Source organism: Plectropomus leopardus, chromosome 10 (assembly GCF_026936395.1).
Source record: "Plectropomus leopardus strain MGB_pleo_1.0 chromosome 10, ASM2693639v1, whole genome shotgun sequence".
In the NCBI taxonomy this organism is placed as follows: domain Eukaryota; kingdom Metazoa; phylum Chordata; class Actinopteri; order Perciformes; family Serranidae; genus Plectropomus; species Plectropomus leopardus.
Genome location: NC_142185.1, coordinates 7,491,957 through 7,515,956, shown reverse-complemented (window position 1 = coordinate 7,515,956; position 24,000 = coordinate 7,491,957). Strand labels below are relative to the sequence as shown.

The window sequence follows — 24,000 nt, the reverse complement described above, 5'->3', positions numbered from 1 at the left end:
TGATATTTACTGATGTTTACATTTTAAAACCTCAACCTGGCTAGCTAGGTTGCTAAAAAACAAGAGAGGGAGAGTTCACAGACTGATTAGTTAATTTCCACATGCCACTGAGTGACCACACAGTCTAAGCCAACCACAAGCATCATCAAGACCTGCAAAACGAACATGAGACCCTAATTCTTGCACACATTTAGGTAATCTGAACTGGAAAATTCTGAGACAACGTCATTTGGCACCATCCACGTAAGCTGAATCAGTCCTGTTTTAGAGCTATAATCAGCCCGATCTGTGTTAACACTGGATTATTATCCCAAAGCACCCCATCCTTCCAACTCAAACAGAAACCAAAAGAAACCATAGTCAAAAGGAATAAAAAAGACTAAAGAAACATTTATTGTCAAAGCCTATGTTTTTTCTACAACAGGTGCACGACTAGCATGGGAAGTGTAGTGTGTGGCCAGTGTTTCAGAAGTTATTGTTGAAATCTCATTTAAAAGTCTGATTTTGTTGTATACATTTTTGGGCTATACAATGCACTACTTTCTCAATGGAACAAAAAAACTGTATCAACAAAAACAGGGGCACTATGGCATGCCATATTGATGCTTCAACTTTGCTCCAGGGGATGACATGACCAGGAAGGCTACGATCAATTATTTAAAAAACAAAACAAAAAAAAAAACCCTAATAATCAATTACACCTTTTGTTTCTTTTATTAATAAAGACAAATGCTAGCCTTTTAAATTATAGGAAAGAAGGGGCATAAGTCCAGCCAGAGTCAAAGGAAGTCTTTAAATGTCATTATAGAAGTATTTCACAGATATAAAGAGGGTCCTCATAAAACTATCCCACAGAAAGAAGCAAATACTTCTGAAATTGGTGCTGCATGACCAGAGAAAACAGAGAAAAGGACACTCTTGCTCAAAAGGTAGAAAACGTAGAACTACCAGAATACACTGCACCATATCAGACCAGTACAAACTTTCGCTGGTGGGTGAAATAGCCGGCTGGTATCAAACGATCTCGTATTGTAGTTAACTATAGTTGCTGTCACATTTACAGAAATGTCTGTCACATTTACAGAAATGTCTGTTAATGTGCACTGCCCATGTAACTTTAAACTGAGTTGAATAACATAATATGTTCACATCATGTTATATTGACTGGCTAGATGGTACAAAATTATGTTGATTCATAGGTGGCCAAAAATTCTCACTTCAAAATAACCTAACAGGTGTTTTATATTGGGAATATTCAATGAGAGAACTGAAGGAGTTTTAAAGACATTGCATGAGTCTATTCATAAACCTGTCGTGTAATTTTTCATTTTAACCGGTAAATTACATCCTTGATTACTTAAATGCTCACATTTCAATGGAAAGTTCATGATATTGGCATACTACTAATGGGAGCTATGGAAAGGATGAATGTTTAAGACACTTTCCATGCAGAGAAATAACAACGATTGGTTTGTTTTGCAGCCATATAATTCCAACACTAACATTACATCTTAACATTACATCATTTGTATGCAGTCGCTCTGGTTTATCACGATCAGCCGAGTGCCCGCGAGCTGTCCTATCTCCTCTTGCCAGTGAGCAAATAAGATGGCAGAGAGATTTCTCGGTTGTCGGTTTGGGAAATGAGTCTGCTCTCAAACTGCCCTTAGTATCGAGGATGCCCTGCTGTAGCTGCGAGAGAAAAAGCGAACTTAACCATTTTGTCAAGTTAGTGGAGAAATGACCAAGGAGACCGTACCTTCTCCCTAAATATAGAGCCGGAAAAGTATCCTTTGCCAATCTCTACAGGCGACAGTGCACAGGACACACATATTAACCTGTGGCCCTTGCTCCTCCGAACACATCTGTCATCTCTCCTGCTTGTCAACCTCCAAAGGACAGGCATTTTCTCACACAGCAACACATGCCTTCACCATAATGCAACGTAGTCAGCCTTTATCAGGAAGGAAGATACTAGATTCATAGGTTTGATGCTCAAAACCAATTTCCCTGGAGCAAAGTCAAGTCAATTCAAAGTCGCCTGTACATTTATGTTCTACGTACGATAGATTACATGTTGAAATGTTGTTTTAGACTACTATTTACATTACACTGTTATGAAAAATTGCTTGGAGTTCACTAACTCACCATATGAATTCTCGGCTTTGGTCCATTACAACCACTCACGCCCAAAAACACAGTCAACTAGTGCTCTAAACATGGATCCCTGCTGTCATATTATTTTATACTCTGCAGCAGATGATTCAGCGAGGACTTTTGAACTCTAAAGTCTGTGACATGTTATGGTTTTTAAGAAAAAAGTTGTTCTTAGTCATTTAGATTACATAACTTGATTGTCATAATGAGTCCATGAGTCCCACTCCACTGTGGGATGTCCTTATTCAGGTGTGCCTTCATGTAGCATATCTGTGCATATATTATACATAAGCTACATGGGAATAGACTCTGTGTTTATTTAGATGGTGGGAAGAAAAGACAGGTACAACAAACCTATGAAAACTAGACAACCGGCGTACTAGCTGAAAGTGTTCCCTTAAGCAGAATTCAGCCCTTTGCCCCTGAGAGGTACAGTGACTTACAGTGATGCTGTGTTGGGGAGCAAGCTGGGAATGTCAATGCTGGGCCACAGGCACAGTGGGATTCAGTCAAGTCTGTGTTTCCTTTTCAAAACAACATCCTATACTCAGATTCTTGGTGATGTACAAGTAGTCCTGTTATGGAAGGTGAAAATAAGCCTCACTAAGATTGGAGAGTCTTTTTGACAGCTGTTGTTAATGGGAACAAAATGTGCTTGGTTGCAGCAAAGATTATATATTTCTTGGTGTTATTATGACTCACACAACTCATTTCCACTACTGGACATTTTTATTTATTCCATGCAGCATAGTGCAGCACAGACAGCAAACTTCTTTAGAAATCTTCAACAAAAGACAGACGTTCTGGGGTTATTTAGTGTATGATGATAATAAGTGCTATACCAAGTTTTCATTAGATTAAATTCAGAGTTATTTTAAGTCCTTTGGATGAAGTCCAAGTCAAGTCACAAGTAGATCAATGGTGAGTGTTGGTCAAGCCTCAGGTCTTTAGAGGTCAGGTCCAGGTCAAGCCTCAACTCTTTGTAGGCAAAAATCAATGTTATGTCTTGGGTCTTTTGAGAGCAGGTTCCTGTGAATTCTTGAGATTAAAAACAAAATTCCAAAATTTCATGTCTCGAGTCTGTAGAGGAAAAAAATCCAAGTCATGTTTTAGGTATTTAAAAGATAAAAGTCCAACTCATGTTTTAAGTAATTTAGAGGCAAAGGGGTGAGGCCTGCCTCAAGTCCTTAGAGAGCATGTTGAAGTGAGGTCTCAAGTGGTTTTTGAGAAAAGTCAAGTCATATCTCAAGTCTTCAGAGGTGAAAAGTCCAAGTTTTATCTGAAATTTTTAAAGGCTTAAGTCCAAGTCATGTCAAAAGTCTTTAGAGTTGAAAAGTCATGCCTCAGGGCTTTAAAGGTGAAACTCCAAGTCATGTCTCAGGTCTTTGGTGGACAAGTTAAAGCCAAGTCTCAAGTCTTAAAAAGTCCAAGTCATGTATCAGATCGTTAGAGGCAAAAATCCTACTCATGTCTCAAGTCATGAGAGACAAAAGTCTAAGTCAAGTTTCAGGTCTTTAGAGGTGAAAGTACAACTCATGTCTCAAGGCTTTTGAGCCTAAATTCAAAGTTATGTCTCCAGTCTTTAGAGGGCAATATTAAATCAAGTCTCAAGTCTTATGAAGTTAAAGTCTAACACATGACATAGGTCATGTTCAAATAAAGTCTCAAGTCTTTAAAGGACGAAAGTCCAACTTATGTCTCAAGTCTTTGGAGGGCAAGTTCAAGTCAAGGCTCAAGTCCTTACATACTTACGCAACTTGTTAGTTGAAAAGTAAGATTTATTTTACAGTCTATCAATGCTTTTCAAGGTAATTATATTAGCTTTATTACTGGGAAGAAAAAAACACAACTGCATATCAAGCTTCACTGGCAGCTCTTTTGAAAAATAGTTTAACAGTTTTTAGCTCAACTTCAGTTTGTCTAACCTATTAAAGAGTACACCTACAAATTTTCAGCAATAGTTTAGCTCAGTTTAAATCTGATAGTTGACAGGTCATTCATATTTTTAAGTTGAAACAAGTTGGTATTTACAGTGTCATTAATTAGTATTAATATTTTCACAGTGTGCTTTGGAGTGCTGCCCAGTCCGTAATCTGAATTTTGAGTCACTACAAGTGTATACTGGTATAGTGGTTACAAAGACTCATCCTTCTTATGTTATTAATGATTAATGACAGTTTGGAAGAGCTCCAAAAGAAACAGCTAAACTCAGTAGTATTTTTAAATATTTATGGGTCACCGTGTCAAATCTCCTTATCTTATTATATTCGAGTCTCAAATTAAGTCGAGTCTCACAGCAGACAAGTCCTAGTCCTCATTTTTGCAACTCATGCTCAAGTCTCAAGTCTACAGCTGTAATTAAATGTAAACACTAGGATGGATTAGTCGAGGACAGCAAAGACTGCAGTAGTTAGTCATAATAATACCCAACTGAGAAATAATTAAATTGGTTGCCACAACAAACAAAACATATAAATGAAAACAGGAAAAACCACTCAACAAATATCACACACTGAAGGCAGAGACTAAGCTTAAATAGAAAATGGGAGTGGGTGCGTGCATGTACAAACAGAACTGACAGAGGTAGTGAATTGCATCTTTCTGAGAAAATTTCCTACTGTTTGATTCATTAATAGTCTGTATTATTATGCTGCTGTCGCCCCTAGAAAGAGCTGCTGCTGCTGCAGTAAAATTCCTTCAACGTGAGAGTCGTGTTGAGGCAAATCAGCAGCATTTTCTCATTAAAAAAAGCTAAAGGCCTGCACACTGGTTAGTGCTGAAAACATTAGGTAACACCTAATTGGCAAGACAAAGAAGAGTCTACACTTTCCAGTTATAGGTGTGTTCACCTAATGGACTCCAAATAGTTTTTAGTGACAGTTTAGGCGAGCACTTTTCTGAAGTCATCTCCTTATTGCAAATGCTAATTAAGATGGCACATGCTGCACAGTTTCCTCTCTGCCTATGGCCTCAGGCTCCCTAATAAAAGGACCACTTCAAACAGCAAGTGAGCATCTAATTAAATTTCTTCACAAATTAATGAGACACAATGTTTACTCCTCCATGAGACGATTAGTGAAGCTACTAAGACCGTGCACAGATGATCCTGATGTTTAGTTTCAAAGAAGCCCAGTGAATCCCTTATTGTTTCACCTCTCAAGAGCACCTAAATGATATGCAAATAGTAAAAGCTAATGTTCCTCTATGAACAAAACACAGATGAAGGCCGCTGTAATGGAAGTCCCTCACACTGCCTCTCTTTATTTACCTATAGCTTCATATCTCTGATGGATGTGAACTATAATTCCCTAATGGTAATGCGTTTTTGTAATAGTGCCTGGGGGCTCCGTTTTTGTTTTGGAATATTAAAACAGCTAACCGTATTTGTCCTCATGTGCTTTAAGGTCAAAAAGCAAAACGTGTGGTGTTCACAAATGTGAAACATCAATACATGTCAGCTGATGACTTGTGGGAATCTGGAGCCTCGGATGAAAAAATGCTAAATATGTTGAACGCTTGTTTAACAAAAGGCAATGGAAATATTCAACCCTGTAAAGACTGACGATTGAAAACAAGTTAACGTAAAACATGTGATGCCTTATTATTTATACTGGGAACCTGGTCACAGTGCATAACTGTGTAAATGATGACAATGTAGAGTGACATCCTGTAACTTTTTAAATTGTCTATAAATACATGTCATTTGCTTATTCATTTCACCACACTGTGTGTACTTTAGGCACAGACTTAGCAGCAGAATACCAGGTGCAGTGAACGTGAAATTGAGGTTGATTGATTAAGGTCTAAGTTTGCATTGACTCACTTCTGCAGCAGCTTCTCCTCTCATTCATCAGTCTAGTCTGATCAGCTGCAATCTGACCAATTATTCACCCCACAACCCAAACTCAACAATCTGCTACTGAGGATAGAAAGAACTCAGGAAGAGTTCCCCCTGCGCTGCGTTCATAGACCTGCAAAAACATCATAATCTAGAGAGGAGACACAGAATGATACAATAGAAACACATGCAAAATAACAAAACTAAAAGTTCCCTGCTGCCATTACAGTATAGGACTATGGGAATTATTCTGTGGTACTTTAATTAATAGTATAGTAGGCAGCATTCCATGTGTAGTGGTTGGTTTCTGGGAAAAAATACTACAAAAACTGTCATGTTGTCTGCAGTGTGCACTGTACCTGAATACACATACACTTTGTGTAGAGAGAGTGAGAAGAACCAGGGAGTCAAAGGGGGCCCACTGTTCAATTTAGCCCCACGGCTGAGTAGAGGGCTAATCCGGCCCTGGCCAAGATGACCAAAATGTAACCAAGCATAAAGAGTTGCCAGTACTGTAGGTTCTTAATACACAAAACTTGCCTTAGTATACATGTTTTAAACTGTTTTTAACATTGGGGACAATGTGTGTTCATTTATTGAACAATAATTGTATTTATTAGCAGAATGTTTCTACAGACAACTAAATGTAACATTTTCACTCCATAAGAAGATTCTCAGCCGTCATGCTTTGGTGCAAGTTCTGCTCACAGATTGTAAATGTTTCTTCCATATAGGGAAATGATGAATAAAAGCTGCTGTATGTCACTAAAAGATAAGAGAAGGCAGACACTGACATTAAAGGCATACAGTGTCAGCGAAGTTCATCACCAAACCTCTCAGCTGCCTTCAGCCACTATCTCCCACCATTCTCCCAATGACCTTTCTAGGCTTTCCTCTTAACTACATAGCTTTCATTAGTGAGGCCAGGCCAGCTCAGTATTTGCTCTCAGGGATGGAGGAGTTGCAGAGGCAGGAGTATTACAGTTTCTCAGGCACTTTGGACCAGACCTGCCTCCACTCAGACCTTTCTCAGCTTGTTGAGTATTTGACATCCAATCCCAACAGCCTCATTACTGCCTGTAAGGCTGTTGTTGCGACATGACAGGACAGGAGGAGTGCCAGGCGGTTCAGGTGTGGGTCGTGGCTGGTCTGAGAAACTGCCGTCACAGTGGACTTTGGCCCTGCCTGACGCCACAACTCCCCTCACTATTGAGGACGGAAAGGGGCTTCTCAGAACAGCACAGCAAGCGCAGTAGCGCGTCAGATGTGGCGTGGATACGGTGCAGGAGTTCAGTCGAATCACTGGATAAAATGTAATTGTTTTGAGTGTGTGAGGCATTATGAAAAACTGATACAAACAAACTGATATAGCTGTCCATTTTACAGTTGGTCAAAACATGTCATTTTAAGGCGCGCGTATTCTGTTTATAAATACTATTTACGCTTTAATTTTGAAAGCCCAAATCACAGCAAAAAAAATAATCTTAACTTAATATTATATCGACATTAAAACTTTTCTCAAGATAACATATTAAAAACAAAGTCCAAAAAAGAATAAACTAACGCAGTGACGATATATAGCTTCAAACTTCAGCTCCTCTTTACGCACGACTTTCGTGACGAAGTCTTTCCCTTTCGGTGTCCAACAGCTCCGACGAACTTTGAACGCGCAGAAGACTTAAAATAAAAATCTGCACACATATACTAATTCTTTTCAGTCAGCTTACCTTCTCCGTGTCTTCTGCCAGATCCCAAACGGGCAAGACAAGAGAGCGAAAGGACGCACGAAATCCACCACTTGTTGCTTGGAGCCATGCTGCTGTACGGGGGGCTGCTCCGCGCTGAATGTTAAGTTAGAGGAAAACTTCATCAAGTTGTAGGACTGAAGTTGTGAGTGTGTGTGTGGGTGCGTACTTCCGTTTGATAACGCCAGTCTGCAGGCACTATGAAATTGAAATTCTCAGTAATTTCCTGGGGGGATATTTAGGGAAATAAAATATTCTCCTTGACTCATAACGTTTACCGAGGGCTTAACATTAAAACCAATGAAGATATGTTTTATTATTTATAGTATGTTATTATATCACACGTTTTCATGTCTTATCATTTGTGCCACATTAGGAGCATGACGTAAACGCTTTAATAATAAAGGGATTGTGCACTAAAAATGGCATCTCAGCAAGCAAAAAAAAGACCCCCTGGATCTCTCTCTCGCTCTCTCTCTCTCTCTCTCTCTCTCTCTCTCTCCGTTTGTAATTCCAGTTTCAGTTTTTTTCAAATAGGCTTTATTAGCATGAAATATCATATGTGTTCCCAAAGCACAATTACAGCTAAAGCCGTTAAATGAAATTGAAAACTGATCACGAGTTACAATATTATTGAATTAATATTCACACTAGTTTACAAAATCGAGTAATATATACAGTAAACATACATATTACATATATTCAAACATATGTTACATTTATCAGATATGACTGCCTATAAACGTGATGTCTGTATTATTGATCTGCTGTATAAGTAATATAAGCATAGCATGGAGTAGAGGAGTCAATATAAAGGGAGGTTGTGAGCTGTGAATTGTTATGTATTGCTGTGTGCATGTGTATCTATAGACTGTGTGTGTGTGTGTGTGTACTTAATCTCTCTCTCTCTCTCTCTCTCTCTCTCTCTCTGTCTAAATTACAATTTCGTTCATTAAAGATATTTTTTCGACTTTTGCCTTCATGATGTATAGGGCAAATTAGGCGCGGAAGGAGGAGAGATTGTATGACATGCAACAAAATGTTCAGTTTGGAGTTGCACCATAGCCGCTGCAGCATGGATTGTGTTTAACCCTAACCTTAACCCTAACCCCCACTCTTCCAGGTGAGCTTGGGCACCCTTAAATGTCAATTTCAACAGGCTTTATTGGTTCAACAATAATATGTGTTGCAAAACCACAATTATAATTTAAGCCAGTGAATGAAAGTAAAAGCTGATCACATGAAGAACAATATTTGTCAGTAGAATAAAATAGGTAATTAAATTAGTTAACACAATAGAATAACATATATATGAACATACATATACACAGACATCTCATATATCCCATATATGTTTACATATAAATGTTGCATGTGTATTATAGATCTTCTGTATAAGTAATGTAAGATTGTTTAGGGTTAATAAGGAAACAACTAACAACAATATATTAATACAAAATCATACATATCAAAACAAAACCCATGGAGCAGAGAATAAAAAAAAAGCAAAGTGTGAGCTGTGAGGAGATGAATTCCAGTTTTTATCTGTTGGTATGTGAGTGTGTGTGTCTAAGACTCTGTGTGTGTGTGTGTGTCTTTCTCTCTCTTTGTCTCTATTTTGCAGTTGATGAACTGTAGCGAGCCAAGCTCCAGGTTGCATCTTTTCGACCCCTCAACGGCACTTTAATCCTCTGCGATTCATCTCTCAGTGATGAGAATTTCTCATCTGCAGCCCATTACCCAGACTGAGCTGTCTGTTTCATTCAGGAGATTCGTACCTGAGTTATGGCCTTTGGAGAGGTTTTGAACCCCCTTTCAGCTCCTCCAGGCCTCTGCTAGTGACACATACCGTAATTGAGCTTCAAGCTGGCACACATACTCTAAAAATTATAGTCTGCCAGCCCCTTTGTACCCAGTACTTTTATAACTTGAATTAATTCATTACACTGAGTTTAATACCACACAGCAATGTACAATAACAGACAAGTACAGATGGATGCACCAGTGCTGAAGCTGGAGATTTGATTCACAGTTGCGGGTCGCACAGAGTAAACACTCTAGCTTCCACTATCATGCAAGTCACTTTGATGGACTTTATGTATGTGAGTCAGTCTAAAAATGGTTGTTGTCGACTGAACAGATTGTAAAGCCACTTTGATACAAATATGTGATTTGGGGGCTTACAATGACTTGGCTCGTCTTAACATAAAAGCAAAGGCAATGGCACACAGTAAACTGGGTTGCTTTGGTTGTTGGACACAACACATGGCCACAAGCTTGTAAGATGTAACACAATTTAAACAGCTTCTGCATCATTGTCTCTGCACCATCACTGAAGCCGGGAAATCACTGTAACTGAGTACAGCAACACTATCTATCAGGACAAAACAATAATTATTTTCTAAACCAAAATCTTCAGGGCACATTCCAGCAGAAATATGTACCGAAACTGGGGAGACATTAAAAACAACCAAGACTACATTTAACATGTAGCTACATGCAGCAAAGTGGCCTTTTTTATGATCTATCTTACCCTTGAAAGAAAGAGAATATACAGATTAAGACTGCTGTCTGTTCAGTCATGAATTTAGACTGTTGCTAGTTCAAACTTAATTCGTTCAGTTCAGTTCAAAACTAGACCGATATAAGCACTGTTAAAAACCTTCAAAGCTTAGGAACAACCAGTCTGCTCAAAGTAAATACACCATTATTTTTCTATGGCTTTTCCTTAAGTCTCTAGCCAGGAAGTAGGATTTTATGAAATTGAAAAACTCTCAAGCCAAAATGTTTCTCAATAGAAACATGGCTACTTGAGTATTTCAATCTTCTGGGTATGGAGCAAATAGCTGACATGTTAAATGACACTAATCTTAAGACCAAAGCCAATTGGAACCAGGTGTGGGAGTGTGTCTCAGCATCCAAAATAATAATGTAATCAATTTCAGTTGTGAGAAGCCCAGTGCTTTTGTTTTTGTTATGAGGCTTGTGTTGACCCTGTACAAGATAAAGTAAACCTCATGATGATGAATGGAATATATTTACTTATTTATTTTAGTTTGTGGTATTGCATGAACTATACATCCCATTCTGTGTTAAATGTTGTCAATGAACGAGTTAATGTCATGTTATGTTTTCTCTGTTGTTGTCTTTAGGGGTGTGTAGTAGTTTGGATTTGTGTATCTTACTTTTTATGTATAAATGTAAAAGTGTAAATAAAAAAAAAAAAGAAAAGTCTCTCTACCAGTAAGAAGAAAAAAAAAGAATCAAGCCAGGAAGTAACATAATGTATAAGGAAGAAGAGCTCCAAAAGAATTAAGCCACAGATTCGGTCAGTAAAAACAATCATACAGTAGAGTTAGAGTTTAAGAATTCAGTGTCAATAAGTCATTTGCACATGAACATCACAGCTCTTTGAGTATATCAAATACTGTGTCTGTATAATATAAGCCTAACTAGAGGTCATCAAGTGGTAACCTCCGAGGCTGAAAAATGGCCAATGCAGAAGTGCCAAAAACTGCAGGTCATCAAACAGCCACTTGAGGCTGGCTCTAAAACAGAGTGAAGCCCCATAAACTCTCCATGTTAGACTGACCAACTTAACCACAGAAATAAATATATTTACAACCTGGTGCTAGAACAGTTTTGGTCTCTATAGCTACTTTGAACACTCATAACAACCGTGGGAAGTTGGGGAGTTGTCCACAAACCAATGGGTGACATCATGGTAACTACATCCATTATTTGTACTGTTGATAGTTCTCATACACCAAAAACATACCAAGCAGTGGCAAAATGTAGCTTACAGCAATAATTAAGTTTTTCTGTGACGGGTGGGCACATTTATGTGTTTTAAACAGAAATAAATTCTTGTAATATTAGTCAACATGTCACGGGAGTCACAGGACTCTATTTATTGTTTGACTACCAAAAATAAACTATCCCCAACTTTTAGTTTAGCCACAAAATCAAACGACTGCAACTTAGAGCGACAACCACAGCCTTCCAAGGACATCACATGGCAGCTCACATAAGGACTAACTTCATTTCTGCCTGGTGTTTTTTAGATGATAATCTTGATAAAGAGCTTTGGCTTTTAGATAAATGTGACTACTTTAAGTTAAAAAGTTTGACTGAATATCTGTAGTGGTTTTAGTTTCTATATTCTTAATAAACTCAAGCTGCTGTCAAAGAAAGGGAAAGATTGCTCCAAAACTGATGGCCACACTTGAATGTTTTTGTCTTGTCCTCAGATGGTGCCACATTGTTGCCAAGACAAGCTGTCTTTCTGGACAAGACCAAGACATGGGGTCCTGGCCCAACTTCCCCCAACAGCTGGGAAGGCTTGGAAAGTTAATATTTGTTTCCTCTCCCTGAAGGGACGCTGAGGTGCCATGAAGCCGGCCTCCTAAAACCCCAACTGCTCTCATGGAGCTCATAAACAGCCAGCAGCAGAAGTGGTCATACTGGTCAGCTCCCAGGAGGGACTGTGTAGAAGTTTACTACTGTGATGCAGAGCAGAAAAAGCATTAAGATGCTCACTTCAACTTCCTTGGGCAAATAAAGGTTTGGAAATGTAATAATAAAAAGATAAAAACATGCTATATCTCTGTAAATGTCATTAAGGAACTGACGGTGATAGTCCCGTGGAGGTGTTGTATTGACTGCATGACTCAGTTATATCACATCAACCCACCCTGAGTAAACTGTGACTATTTCATTTTACATGGGTTAGCATCAGATTGAGGAAATGTTATTCTGACAAATAGTGTGTCATCGTTAATAGAGGTGTTATGTTCTGAGGTGCAGCCTGCTGTATTGTTAAAGCAGAGTGGGGATTTCTGGCATAATTTCATCGACTTCCAAGGTACATGGAGAGGGGAAATTGGAAATCTTAAGAGGACAAAACTCGAGCACTACACTTGCAGCATAAAGAAATACTTTATTGTCCAAACAGTCTGCTGTATTTGAATACATTTAAAGCACAAGTGGTTCCAAGCTGCAGCTATTGCCTTATGAATTACGTTCTTTTGCAGCTATTCCATAAAAAACAAATTAGGTATAATGGCAACATTAATTGACAGTGAAGGAAGTAGAGTTGTGGTGTACATACCTGCCTTCCATTTTGGCAGGCCTGCCTTACATCTTTTTCTAATTTAATTAAAGTTGCACCTAACTATATTATATTCTATATTATACAAACCAAATCAGTGTTGCCAGTTTTGTAATTTTCTCCCAACGTCAGAAAATGACAGAAACATATCATATTGTAATGTGTAGACGTGACTTTTGGAGCTAGAGCTTGCTGCTTTCATTGGAAAAGAGTTGGCAACAATTTCTTTGTGTACTGGAAACAGTGGTGCTATTATAGGATTTAGTTTTAGTATCTTTCAGCTCTTTTTTCCCCCTTTATTGTCACTGATCTTACCAACCTTGTTTCCAGTGGTGACAATTTTTTTTTTTTTGGGGGGGGGGTCAAAAAGCTCCCAAAACCCCACTGTGCATTACTGGCTTAGCACCAAACAGTATGCACAGTTAGCAACTAGCAAAGAAGTAGACATTAGCCTCAAGAGTTGGTGGACACCAAAACAGAGTTTAAAGAAATACAGAGAATAATGGATACAAGTAATATAATACAAGTCTTAAACCAATGAGTGATGTTATGGTAGCTCCGTCTGTGGTAAATTTGCAAGCTTTTATTAACACGTTAAAACTTTATATATTAATAATACAAAAATGTTGTGTTGGTAGCTTGTTGCGCTGCCCCCAAGTGGCCACAAGTGGAATTAATGCAGGTTTATCTCATCATAGTCTCCTTCACCCTAAGATAATTAAGTGATTTCAGTATCTTTAACCATACTTTAATTCACTGTGCATTATTTAAGGCATGACAAGAACATTAGCAGTGTACATTTTTCAGATGTATACATCTCAATAAAACAGTCTGATAGGGTTAAGAATAATGCAACCCAGCCATTATTCTATTTCCGCCAAAATGCATTACTTACTTCCCTCATAATCTCTCTGATGCTTGGCTACTCAGTAAAACTCAACTAGTGGGTTATTGGATCACCTTTATTTCCTGACTATGAAGGTACAAAAGTTATTTTATTTGCTATTTTTACTAAAATATGTAATATATTAAAAGATATGAATGGCAAATTGGTTTTAAGATGTACGAATGTGGTACATTTATATACAAATTTACACTGAAAGAATTAAAAAATGTAATTAAATATGCAGTCAAATGCCATTCTGTCTTTTTTCAGGATAAAAGACTCATTTTTTCACACCCCTGAAAGAAAATGAACCACACACAGAACAAGCTTAAATTAACTCAACATATTACCAGATTTGTTCTTGTTTGAAAAATGAGCCTGGGAGGCTGACAATGACCCAGAATCCCTTGTAACACTCGAATCGACGGCCTTGCCACTCAGTGTGTCTGTGCTTGGTTGTACATTTGCGCATATGTGTGGGATGTCAGTGGACAAGAATGTGCCTGTCTGTGAGACTAATCGTGAAGCGTCATTACTCACACTGTTCAGGGAAACTGTGCCTCTGTTGTCCCCCACCTTCTGCATGGAAAGTCTTAGAGTGAGAGAAAGTAAAAGTCACATGGTCAGATCTGCTGCAAAGCTCTGATGGAATTTCCTGTGTGTTAATTTTCCCACGATATCATGGCCCCAATAATCCCCAGTTGAAATAATGTGTTGGAGGGGCGGACTCCTGACACTTGGGTTTGTAGCAGATGACATGATGTCATAGTCTGTTCTCAAGGACTGACCTCCCAGAAACTTCTGAGATGAAGGGAAGCCGTTGATTTGATCTGCTTTCAGGGGGAAAAAATATTAGAAATGCAGACATCAAAAGAAAATGATCATTTAATTATATTTTTTTTTCACTGAAAAAAATAACACATTGGATTTATTTAATTCAATTGTGAACACTGGTTGCACACAGGTTGTTTGGCTTGACAACAATCTACAGACTTATGTTTAATTAACACAACTCTTCATGTTAAATCAACATTAATACTTTGTGTTGATACAAAGTTATTGACATTTTTTTTTAATTTAATAAAGTAAATTAAACACTTAAATCATTTTACTCTGACACAATTTGATGACACTAGTCCAACATTATTTGATCACCTAACTCTAACAGTTTTAATATTCCCACATCAATTACATGTTTAATAATTTTTAAGTGTAGCCACTTTTTTTACCCATTAAAAGTGATGAGACTGTTTTGTTGTAAACCTTTATTCTAGAACCTGTATGAACAGCAAGTGATCCCTCTTAAAATGTGCCAAATTGAAATGTCGTAGTTAAATTTAAAATAGCAAACACATGCATGAAAACTCATCTATAGAGAACATACTGAAACTTATATTCACTGCCTGCAGATGGCTCAACTATTAAAATGCAGCAGCTGGTTGCCAACATAGGAGTTCAGACCCCTCAAGAGGTCACAACATAAATCTGAAGATGATTTTCAATTACAAAAGGAGAAAAAAACTGCAAAAATGTATTTCTTTTATGTTTATTGTTTTGGCTTTTCAATGTTGGCTTTATCTTATGGAATGCACAAGAGTTTCAGCATCCACCAGACCGTTTAAAAATAAATTAAACATAACTGTCTTTGAGGGAAACACCAGTTTTTGGCAGTCATGTAATGTAACAACATTATAATACTTCATAACAGCACTGAAGTTTTTTTTTTGCTTTTAATATCTGCATTTTATTTGAGTTCTTATATTTCTGTCAAATCTGTTTTACTCCACTACATTTCCTAAATAATATGTATACTTGTAGATGCTATATGCTGGAGCAGTGTTTCCCAAACCTCTCCTCGGGTTCCACTTGTCCTGCATGTTTTTGCTTTCTCCCTGCTGCCACACAGCTGATTCAAATAAACAGCTCATTAAGAACTCCCAAAGCTGCTGATAATGAGCTGATCATTTACATCAGCTGTGTTGAAGCAGGGAGAAGCCAAAGCCAGCTAAAACATGCAGGGCAAGTGGTACTAGAGGAGAGTATTGGGAAACCCTGTGCTTGAGAGTGGAATTCCTTCCTGATGATGAGACTGACTTCATGATCCCACTGCAGAAAGGGAGATTCCAGTGGATTCAGATTTGTGATGGGTAACTCCACTCACTGCTCTGGTCTAGCCCTGGATAGTCATGTTTTCTTTAAATCCTTTAAGTTGTGAATAAGACCTTGTTTGTCTTCATGTGTAATGTCCTTTCATTTTATAGTGTTGTACATGTTAGGAGGAAAAACTTTATAAACCCCAGAATTCTGAGTGCTTGCTTTATTTATTACCAGCATTTACGTGTACTTTTGTGTTGTGTTCATGTGATGTTGGACTAATTGGAATGACGTATCTCCCATTGGGAAAATTCACATGAACGGCTTCTCATGTTGAAAAATAATTGATAAATTGATAAATGATAAAAATCATTTTATCACATAAATTGTCAAGGTGACATCATAAATGCACATCCACTGTGGGCTAAATTCAATGTTTCGGCAAAGGTAAGAAACATATTTATTAATTCACATATTTTGTGTAGTGTAATATAGTTTGAATGTTACCTGCTGTCCATGTAGAATGACCTAGATTAGTTAGAAATGTTTTTTTTAAGCATAAACCCCAATAAAAAGTCAGGTAAAGCTATTTTTGAGTTATATTTTAGTGATTTAAAACACACATCTTTGAAATCACCTTATTAGTTTACTTTGCTCGTCGTTATCATGAATAAACTGGAAATAGCTGTTTGAATGCTATTAGCATTATAATGCAGCCTATCTTCTTTGTAGCTTCCATGTTATCCCACTTTACAATGTCAAAGCTTAAAATTCAACTTAAAATTAACAATATAATTTGTTTTCAGTATTCAACGCCAATTGACGCTGGCATTAGATGTTGCCCTGACACTGAAATTTGGTCACCTGACATCACAACCTAAATTCAGGCAAACATTAATGTCTAACAGCATGAGTGGCCAGATGGATAAGTATTATTAATTTCATAGAATTACTTTTGAGTACAGCAATTATCAGACACTTCAAGACTTTTACTCAAATAATATTCTCATAGGTGACTGTCACTTCTACCTATCATTTTCTGTTGAGTAATCTGTACTTCTACTCAAGTGTGGCTTTCCAGTACTTCATCCACCACTGACTTTGGGTGGTGCTTGAAATCTCCAGGTAGACATGAGCAACCTGTGACTGCTTGGCTATTGAATTCAAAATGGCGTAGAACCAGTGATTTAGGTGGTGACATCAAAATGTCAACATCTAGAGGTCTGAACTGCTGCTGCTTTTACTTCTTTTACTCCTTCTCAACTGGTGGTGAAGAAACTGGACTCATGACAACCAAACAGCTCTACCTTGTGGAGAATCAGCAGGTTGCTGGAAGTTTGGAGTGGGCTTTTACATTAGTAAAAGAGATGAGGGCCAGTTCCTCTTAGATTTTGGATAGAAAAAGTAAATAATGGATAGTACATGATTTCTTTGCATGTATGCACCAAAATGATCACCTTGTTTTAAGGATGTTTTATTGAGTCCGTGCTGTCCTACAGCATTGTCGCGTAGTTTGGGAATCTGAATGTTGCCAATAAAAATAGGCTTGGTTGGCTGGTCAGAGCAGCCAGCAAAATGATTGAGAGACGCACTGGAGGAAAAGAACCTGTATCTGAAAAGATCCAACAGTATACAAGTTTTTGGATCTGTGACATATTCATTAGGATACCAGATTTGTATATCACAAAGATCGCAGAGCTGAAAAAATACCATCAACAGATTTTCAGGCAACTGCAGATACAAAGAAATCTGACTGACATATGTATATACTGACCTGGAATACTGTCTCAGCTGGCCAAAAAATCGGATCATCTATGGTTGAGTACAGATATTTACACAAAAATGTTAGGGACTACATGTTTAATATTAAACTAATTTGTCAGAGATGCTAATGTTGTAATATTTATCTACAGTATAATCTGTTAGAAATGCAAGGTTAGGTTTGCCTTACCCCAAAAATCAAAGACAAAGGAGCTTACAGCTCACCTGAAAGATCCAGTGCTATACAATTTTATCTTTCACATATCCATAGATATCTGGAAAATATCTCATCTGTTGCATATGTTTCTGGATATTGTCCATATACATATCCTATGAGATAGTCATACTGTATATATACGTCATGAATATTGCACGGATGGATGTCATGATTCCGTATTTTTCAGGGTCCAATCCTGTTTACAGCTTTGTGTGCGTGTGTACACACATGCGTGCACACACAGGACTTATAGACCTATATGCGTTAGTTGCAAAGCGATGTCACAGTGATGGAGCTGACACATAGTCAGAGCTCCAAGCAGTTAGAGCCCTTTTTTTAGAGCTTTGCCCAACGGCACCTCAGCAGTGTCCAGTCACCTGGCACCTCTCCAGCTACCAGTCCACACTCTGTAATGTGGTCTAAGCTGGACTATGTTATCAACTAGTTAGTAAGACGCAATGCTGCATAGTAATTGAATATTTTCTCCATCTTTTACTCTGCGACAGCAAGTATATTATGCTGGTATGCTACATCAGCAAAACATGTAGCTACATAATATCTTTTCAGCTAAGTGGAGGCTAATATTTGAGATATTGTCATTTAGACGTTTTCTTCTTGGCTAAATCTGATTGGCTTAATTTAGCCCCCAAAAAGACTTTTATTTATTTTTTTGCACTATTACAAAAAAGTTAGAAAACTCAGCTGGGCTTATAGAAATCCTCACAGAAGGGAATACAATCAATTTCAAGTAATACAACAAATTCCAATACTTTGATACTTGATCCTAATTAAGCCCAAAAAAAGACGTTGAAAATTGGTCTGACTTTTCCCTAATTTAGCCGAAAAAAAGGCATTGAAAATTAGTCTATGTGTAGACTGTCTGTTTTTGTCTTTATTTAGCCCACAAAAAACATATTGAAAACAGTGACACCACTGTCTGTGGTGTCACTGTAACAGGTGAGGCAGATGATTGATCTGTTCATACGTTCACAACTGATAGGATCATGGATGAGAGGAGGTATTTACAGATTTTTGTAGGTGAAAGACAGTTTTAGGCCCAGCAGAATGAACGGTTCTGCTGCTTGTCTCTGCCTCTACTGCACTATAAATAACCCAACGCTGTTTTAATAAGGCTCTTAATTAACAGTTCAGCTCCATGGCGACCACCATAGTCTTTGTTATTAATGGGAAACACTGCACACTGCTTATGGACATTCTTTGGATGACCACTATAGCTCTGTTCAGGTCAATTCCAATGTTATACATTTATATCCAGGTGTGTGTGTGTGTGTGTGTGTGTGTGTGTGTGTGTGTGTGTGTGTGTTTTTAATGAGACAAATGTAAACTGCCCAGTAACTCAGACTGGCCGCGCCAACTGAGCATCAATGAGAGAGGGATAGCGTCAGGCGCATGCCATGGACCGCCAGATTTTGAACGTTCTGACCATTAACTTTCTGGAAATTTCTGGACCACTAACATTTTAAAGGAATCCTTCTTACTTGGAGTATTTCAGAAATCTTCTATCATTGTCAGTGCCATAGTGGTGGTTAAAAAAGTAGGCAGTATGCTAGGCTATTATTTAATACATCTTTTAGATGTATTACTGATTTATTTGAAGCTATAACGTTATACTGTGGTGAAACTTGTTTTTCTGTGATTGGAAAACTACTATATTTCAGACAGTTTGAATCTATTTTTAGTACTTACTTCACTACCACTAACATGAGTGTGCTTGATGTGTTGCTGCATCATGGTTAAGCTAACGGTAGATAGCTAGCTAACAAGCTAATGTAACTTTAAAGTAGCATTAGCTAATGAAACAAAACGTGGGGTTTCATCCAGGACGTCCACGGTTAGCTGGTGTTGAGAGCCTCTCCTTACTTGTAAGTTAAACTCACAAGCCATAACCTAAAAAGTTGTTTGTGAACTTGATATATACCTTAACTTCATTAATAAACTTAAAGGAGATCTCATGCCCAACTGTAACATCAGATAGATATGATTTTGTAATTTTTATGATCATATATTCACAAAGAACAGAAGGTCCTCTACAAGGCAGGCTACTGTTACCATGCTAACAAACCAGAATCACTCTCAACTTCCATACACTCATTTGTAAATTAAACATTTATTGATAAGGTGAGGTTCACTAAAAATTGGTGACAAACTGATGTTGGGGTTTTATGATTTAAGTAACTAATTTATCGTAAATGCTACCAAGCCTTTGTTTCCAAATGAAACCTGTCAGTGTAAAGTTAGCTTCTCAACAGTTAGCTAACGTTAGCTATTTTCATCAGTACTTTTAAGGTGGTAGGGGAATAAGCCCAGTCATGAAGATATTATGAATATTATGTTAAAGAAGCTTTTGCAAATTACATTGCAGGCTGAGTAATTATATAACATTAGCTAACAGAGGTTATTTTAGTGAGCAAGAAGGCTGAGGAATAAATGAATAATCATAATATCTATACACAAATCAATAAAAGTCTTACAACAAAATAATAAATAAATAAATAATGGACACTGACAGAAGCAAACAAACAAACAAACAAACAAAAAAATTCACACTAACATCATAGGGCTTCACCAGATAAAATTTTGTAACAGTATAAAAATCTGTAGCTTTTTTTTTAATTTGTAAAAGCAAGAGAGTAAAGTGTTGAGTTTAAATCAATCCAGTAAAGATTTAAAGAGGGGTGTGAACCTAAAATCTTTTGTTTATGGATAAAGAATTTTTCCATTAAAGTAAAAAAAAACAACTAATAACATAGTTCAAATTATCATAACAGATTACATATTTTAAGGGTAAAATCATATTCAGGACACTGTATAACATGATGGAAGAAAAACTAAAACCAGCTCATGAACGCACATATTGCCACTGTGTGCCATGAAAAAAAAGGTCTTAAAAGGCATTGGATTAATTCATCTAAAAATAAGGCCTTAATTGGTAATAAAATCTCTTTAAAAAATCTTTCCCATACAGTAGCAGCTCACCTGTAACCTGCTCGAGGATGGTCTGGCAATGGAGGCTACTACCCAGAAAATAAGTAATGGAATATGTTTTATGTTTTTTTTGTTGTTTTTTTTTAAATTGTGTTTTAAGTTATTTATTTTTTTTAGATATTTATTTAGTTGATATTCCCCCTCTTTTGTTTTTGTGTTCAGCTGATGTGGTGGGGGAGACACTTTTTTTTATTGTACATAGTTTTAAATAGACATATTGTGTTAGTTATCAATAAATGTTTTATAAGCACTTCTTTATCAGTTGTCTCATTTCGAGAGAAACCCCAACCTCATTATCAACCATCAGTTTATGATATACATTCACTGTGTTACAAATTTAGTATCTTTTTATCAGTAAATTTGGGTAAAATACAGCTGTCGCTTGTCGCTTTTGTGAATACGCTCCATAAAACACAGATGAAGGGAGGGTAATTTTGTCATGTGATGAGATCCCGAGGTAATAACAGTCCTGTGCGAATGGGCCTTATGTGTGTGTTGTGTTTTTGGCTGCTGTGCCATGACTATCCCTCTATATCTCCTTATTCTTTGTCTTTCTACCAGTCCACACTCTGTAACATGGTCCACACTGGACTTCTGGACTCCAACCCAGCACCCTCTGGTTCCCACACTAAACTGAGCTACCGCTGCCAAACTAGATCGACGCATAGTAAGGGCAATTTTTTATTTTTTTTAAGTCTGAGTTGTGGTTTTGGTTGGTTGCTGTGCCATCAGTTTGTTTATCAATCATGGCCACCATGCCATGACTATCCATCTCTCATCTCTGTAACTATCCCTTACCTCTCGTATTACCTCTCTATCTCTCTGTCTATCTCTACTCCTTATCCCTCTTCATCTATATATGGCTGCTGTGCCCTGACTATCTCTCTATATCTCCTCTAACTGTCATTTACATTTTGCTACCTTAGAATTAGCAGTTTCTATCTGTGTTCTTAGTGGTTTTGAGCCATTGAGCTTCAAAATTGTGCATTTCATATAGCAAAAATTTCAAGAAATTCTATTTTTTCTAAATAAAAAGTCCAAAAATACATATAACTTTTATGAAACACCTCACATAATGTTAACATGTTGTCACAGAATGAGAATAATAACTTGAAAAAAAATGTCAGATTGAACCTCATAATGCTGAGGTGGCGATTTGTGTTGTGTTTGGTCGGTTCCATTATCTGAAACCGTCTGTTGTCTGTCTGCTTGGATCTATTAGTTTAGAGCAATATGTAACAATAATTGTCGAAAGTGAATATTACACTGTATTATTATTTATTACACGCACACATGCACACACATGACCTATAGACATGCATTATTGTCAGAGAGATGTTAGACTGATGGAGCTGACACATACTCAGAGCTCCAAGCAGTTAGAGCTTCAGTGCCTTGCTCAAGGGCCCCATCCTCCAGTTTCCACGTCAAGTCCCTGCAGACTGAGCTATCGCCACCCAGCAAGATCTACAAAAAGTAAGTGCCATTTTTTATTTTTCATGTTTGTGTTGTGTTTTTGGTTGGCCGCCGTGCCGACTTATCTCTTGAAATGATCTTGTATGGCCGCCGTGCCATAACGGTCTGTTATGCTTACATATTTTTTAGCTTGAATCAATATTGATACAATAAAATAATTTTTATTATAATCCCTCAATGGGGAAATTCAGTTTTTTCACTCTTATAATCCTTTCATACACAGAAAATACACATATTGACACACAGGACCTGAAGGCATGTCAATAATTGTAGAGTGATGTCAGAGAGATGGACCTGCTACATAGTGAGTGATTCAATTAGAGCCTCGGTTCTTTTTGGTTTTTACCATAAGCTGTCTGTGCATTCCAATACCCATACTAACATATGAAATTATATCTGTCGGGTATCAGGCCCTTTATAGCTGATATCTTTAAGAGGATATGTCAAACATGCTGGTAATATATGAAAAGATACAACACATAGATCTTAAGGAGACATACATTGTAGGATATTTTATGCATATTTCATGGACTGGTATCTTGATTCCGGATTTTTCAGGGTCCAATTTTGTCCGTTTACGGAGATATGTCAAGATAGGATCCGTCAAAGATGCAATGTGTATTCTTCTGGATATTGTCTGCATCTAATATATCCAACCTTGGATAGCGCCGTATTTTCTGGTCGTTTGTCAGGTGGACTTTTATAATCGGCAGGTCATAAGGAAAACCCATGCCATATTAGGCTGTAATGAAAACACCCTGCAGAGGCAGTTTGAGTTTCTAAATTCAAGTAGAAGATATAGTCCCTTCTCAAAGGACTAAAAGATATAGAGAATCATTTGTCTGCACTGCAGTAAGAAGGATGGATTTGCACAGTTGATTACACCATGCACAACACACTTTGGCCATCCATGGTGATCTGATTTTATTTTATCTTATGGTCTCTGTGTTCTGTGAGGTATTTCGTCTTTTACGTTGTTCTATCTGATGTATTGAATGTATTTTTTATACCTGTCTGCAGCCAAATTTCCCCTAGGCGAAAATAAATCAAACTTGAACCTGAGAGTAAATAAAGTATATTTCCCCATTCCACACATAGATGTGACTCTACTAACAGAATTACACCCAGTTGCTCTGCGTCTGTAGGTTTTCGATGGGTTGAAGTCTCGGTCTTCAAAGCCATCATTCTGTCCCATTGCAGCACCCCCCCCCCAAAAAAAAGACTTGGATTAAGCCCTGCTCAAGACCACTTCATTCTGTCATACCCTGTTTGGCTCAGATAACTCTTGCAGTGCTTTGGCTCCATTAGAAATCCTCAGCAGCCAGACATGACTCAAGTTAAAATGGAAAGAAGTTTAAAAATAGTAAAATGATGTTGGTGGGACAACTCTGTATGAGTGATTTAGCAAGGCCGGTAATGACGCTTATTGTTATGAACCAAGTTCTTTTCACGCATTTTATTTTGTCAATATTTCCATCCCATTCATAAAAGTTCAACTTCTGCTCCTTTATAAAGCAACACAAGGCAGCCAATGATTTACAAAACAGTGAGTTAGATCAATAATTAATTTAATGACTCAGTAGAGTTTGACAAAGGATGTTTCTGTTCGTGGTGGATAAGAGAGCAGATACTTTAGCACAAGCTTGCAGAGGGGGTGGAAATACTGAGTGTGGACACTTATAAATCAAGGTACAGAGCATGAATCACAGC

At 37.5% G+C, this 24,000-nt stretch overlaps 1 protein-coding gene across 1 annotated transcript in view; it reads right to left on the bottom strand.

Annotated features, from left to right (window-relative positions):
* Window positions 1-7,882, bottom strand: part of LOC121949318 (tissue factor pathway inhibitor-like) — a 51,241-nt gene extending 43,359 nt beyond the window's left edge. The window contains exon 1 of the mRNA XM_042494980.2: window positions 7,723-7,882. Within this exon, the coding sequence (XP_042350914.2) occupies window positions 7,723-7,810 (88 nt within the window). The 5' untranslated portion in view covers window positions 7,811-7,882. The remainder of the gene's footprint in view (window positions 1-7,722) is intronic.
* Between the last annotated feature and the right edge of the window lie 16,118 nt (window positions 7,883-24,000).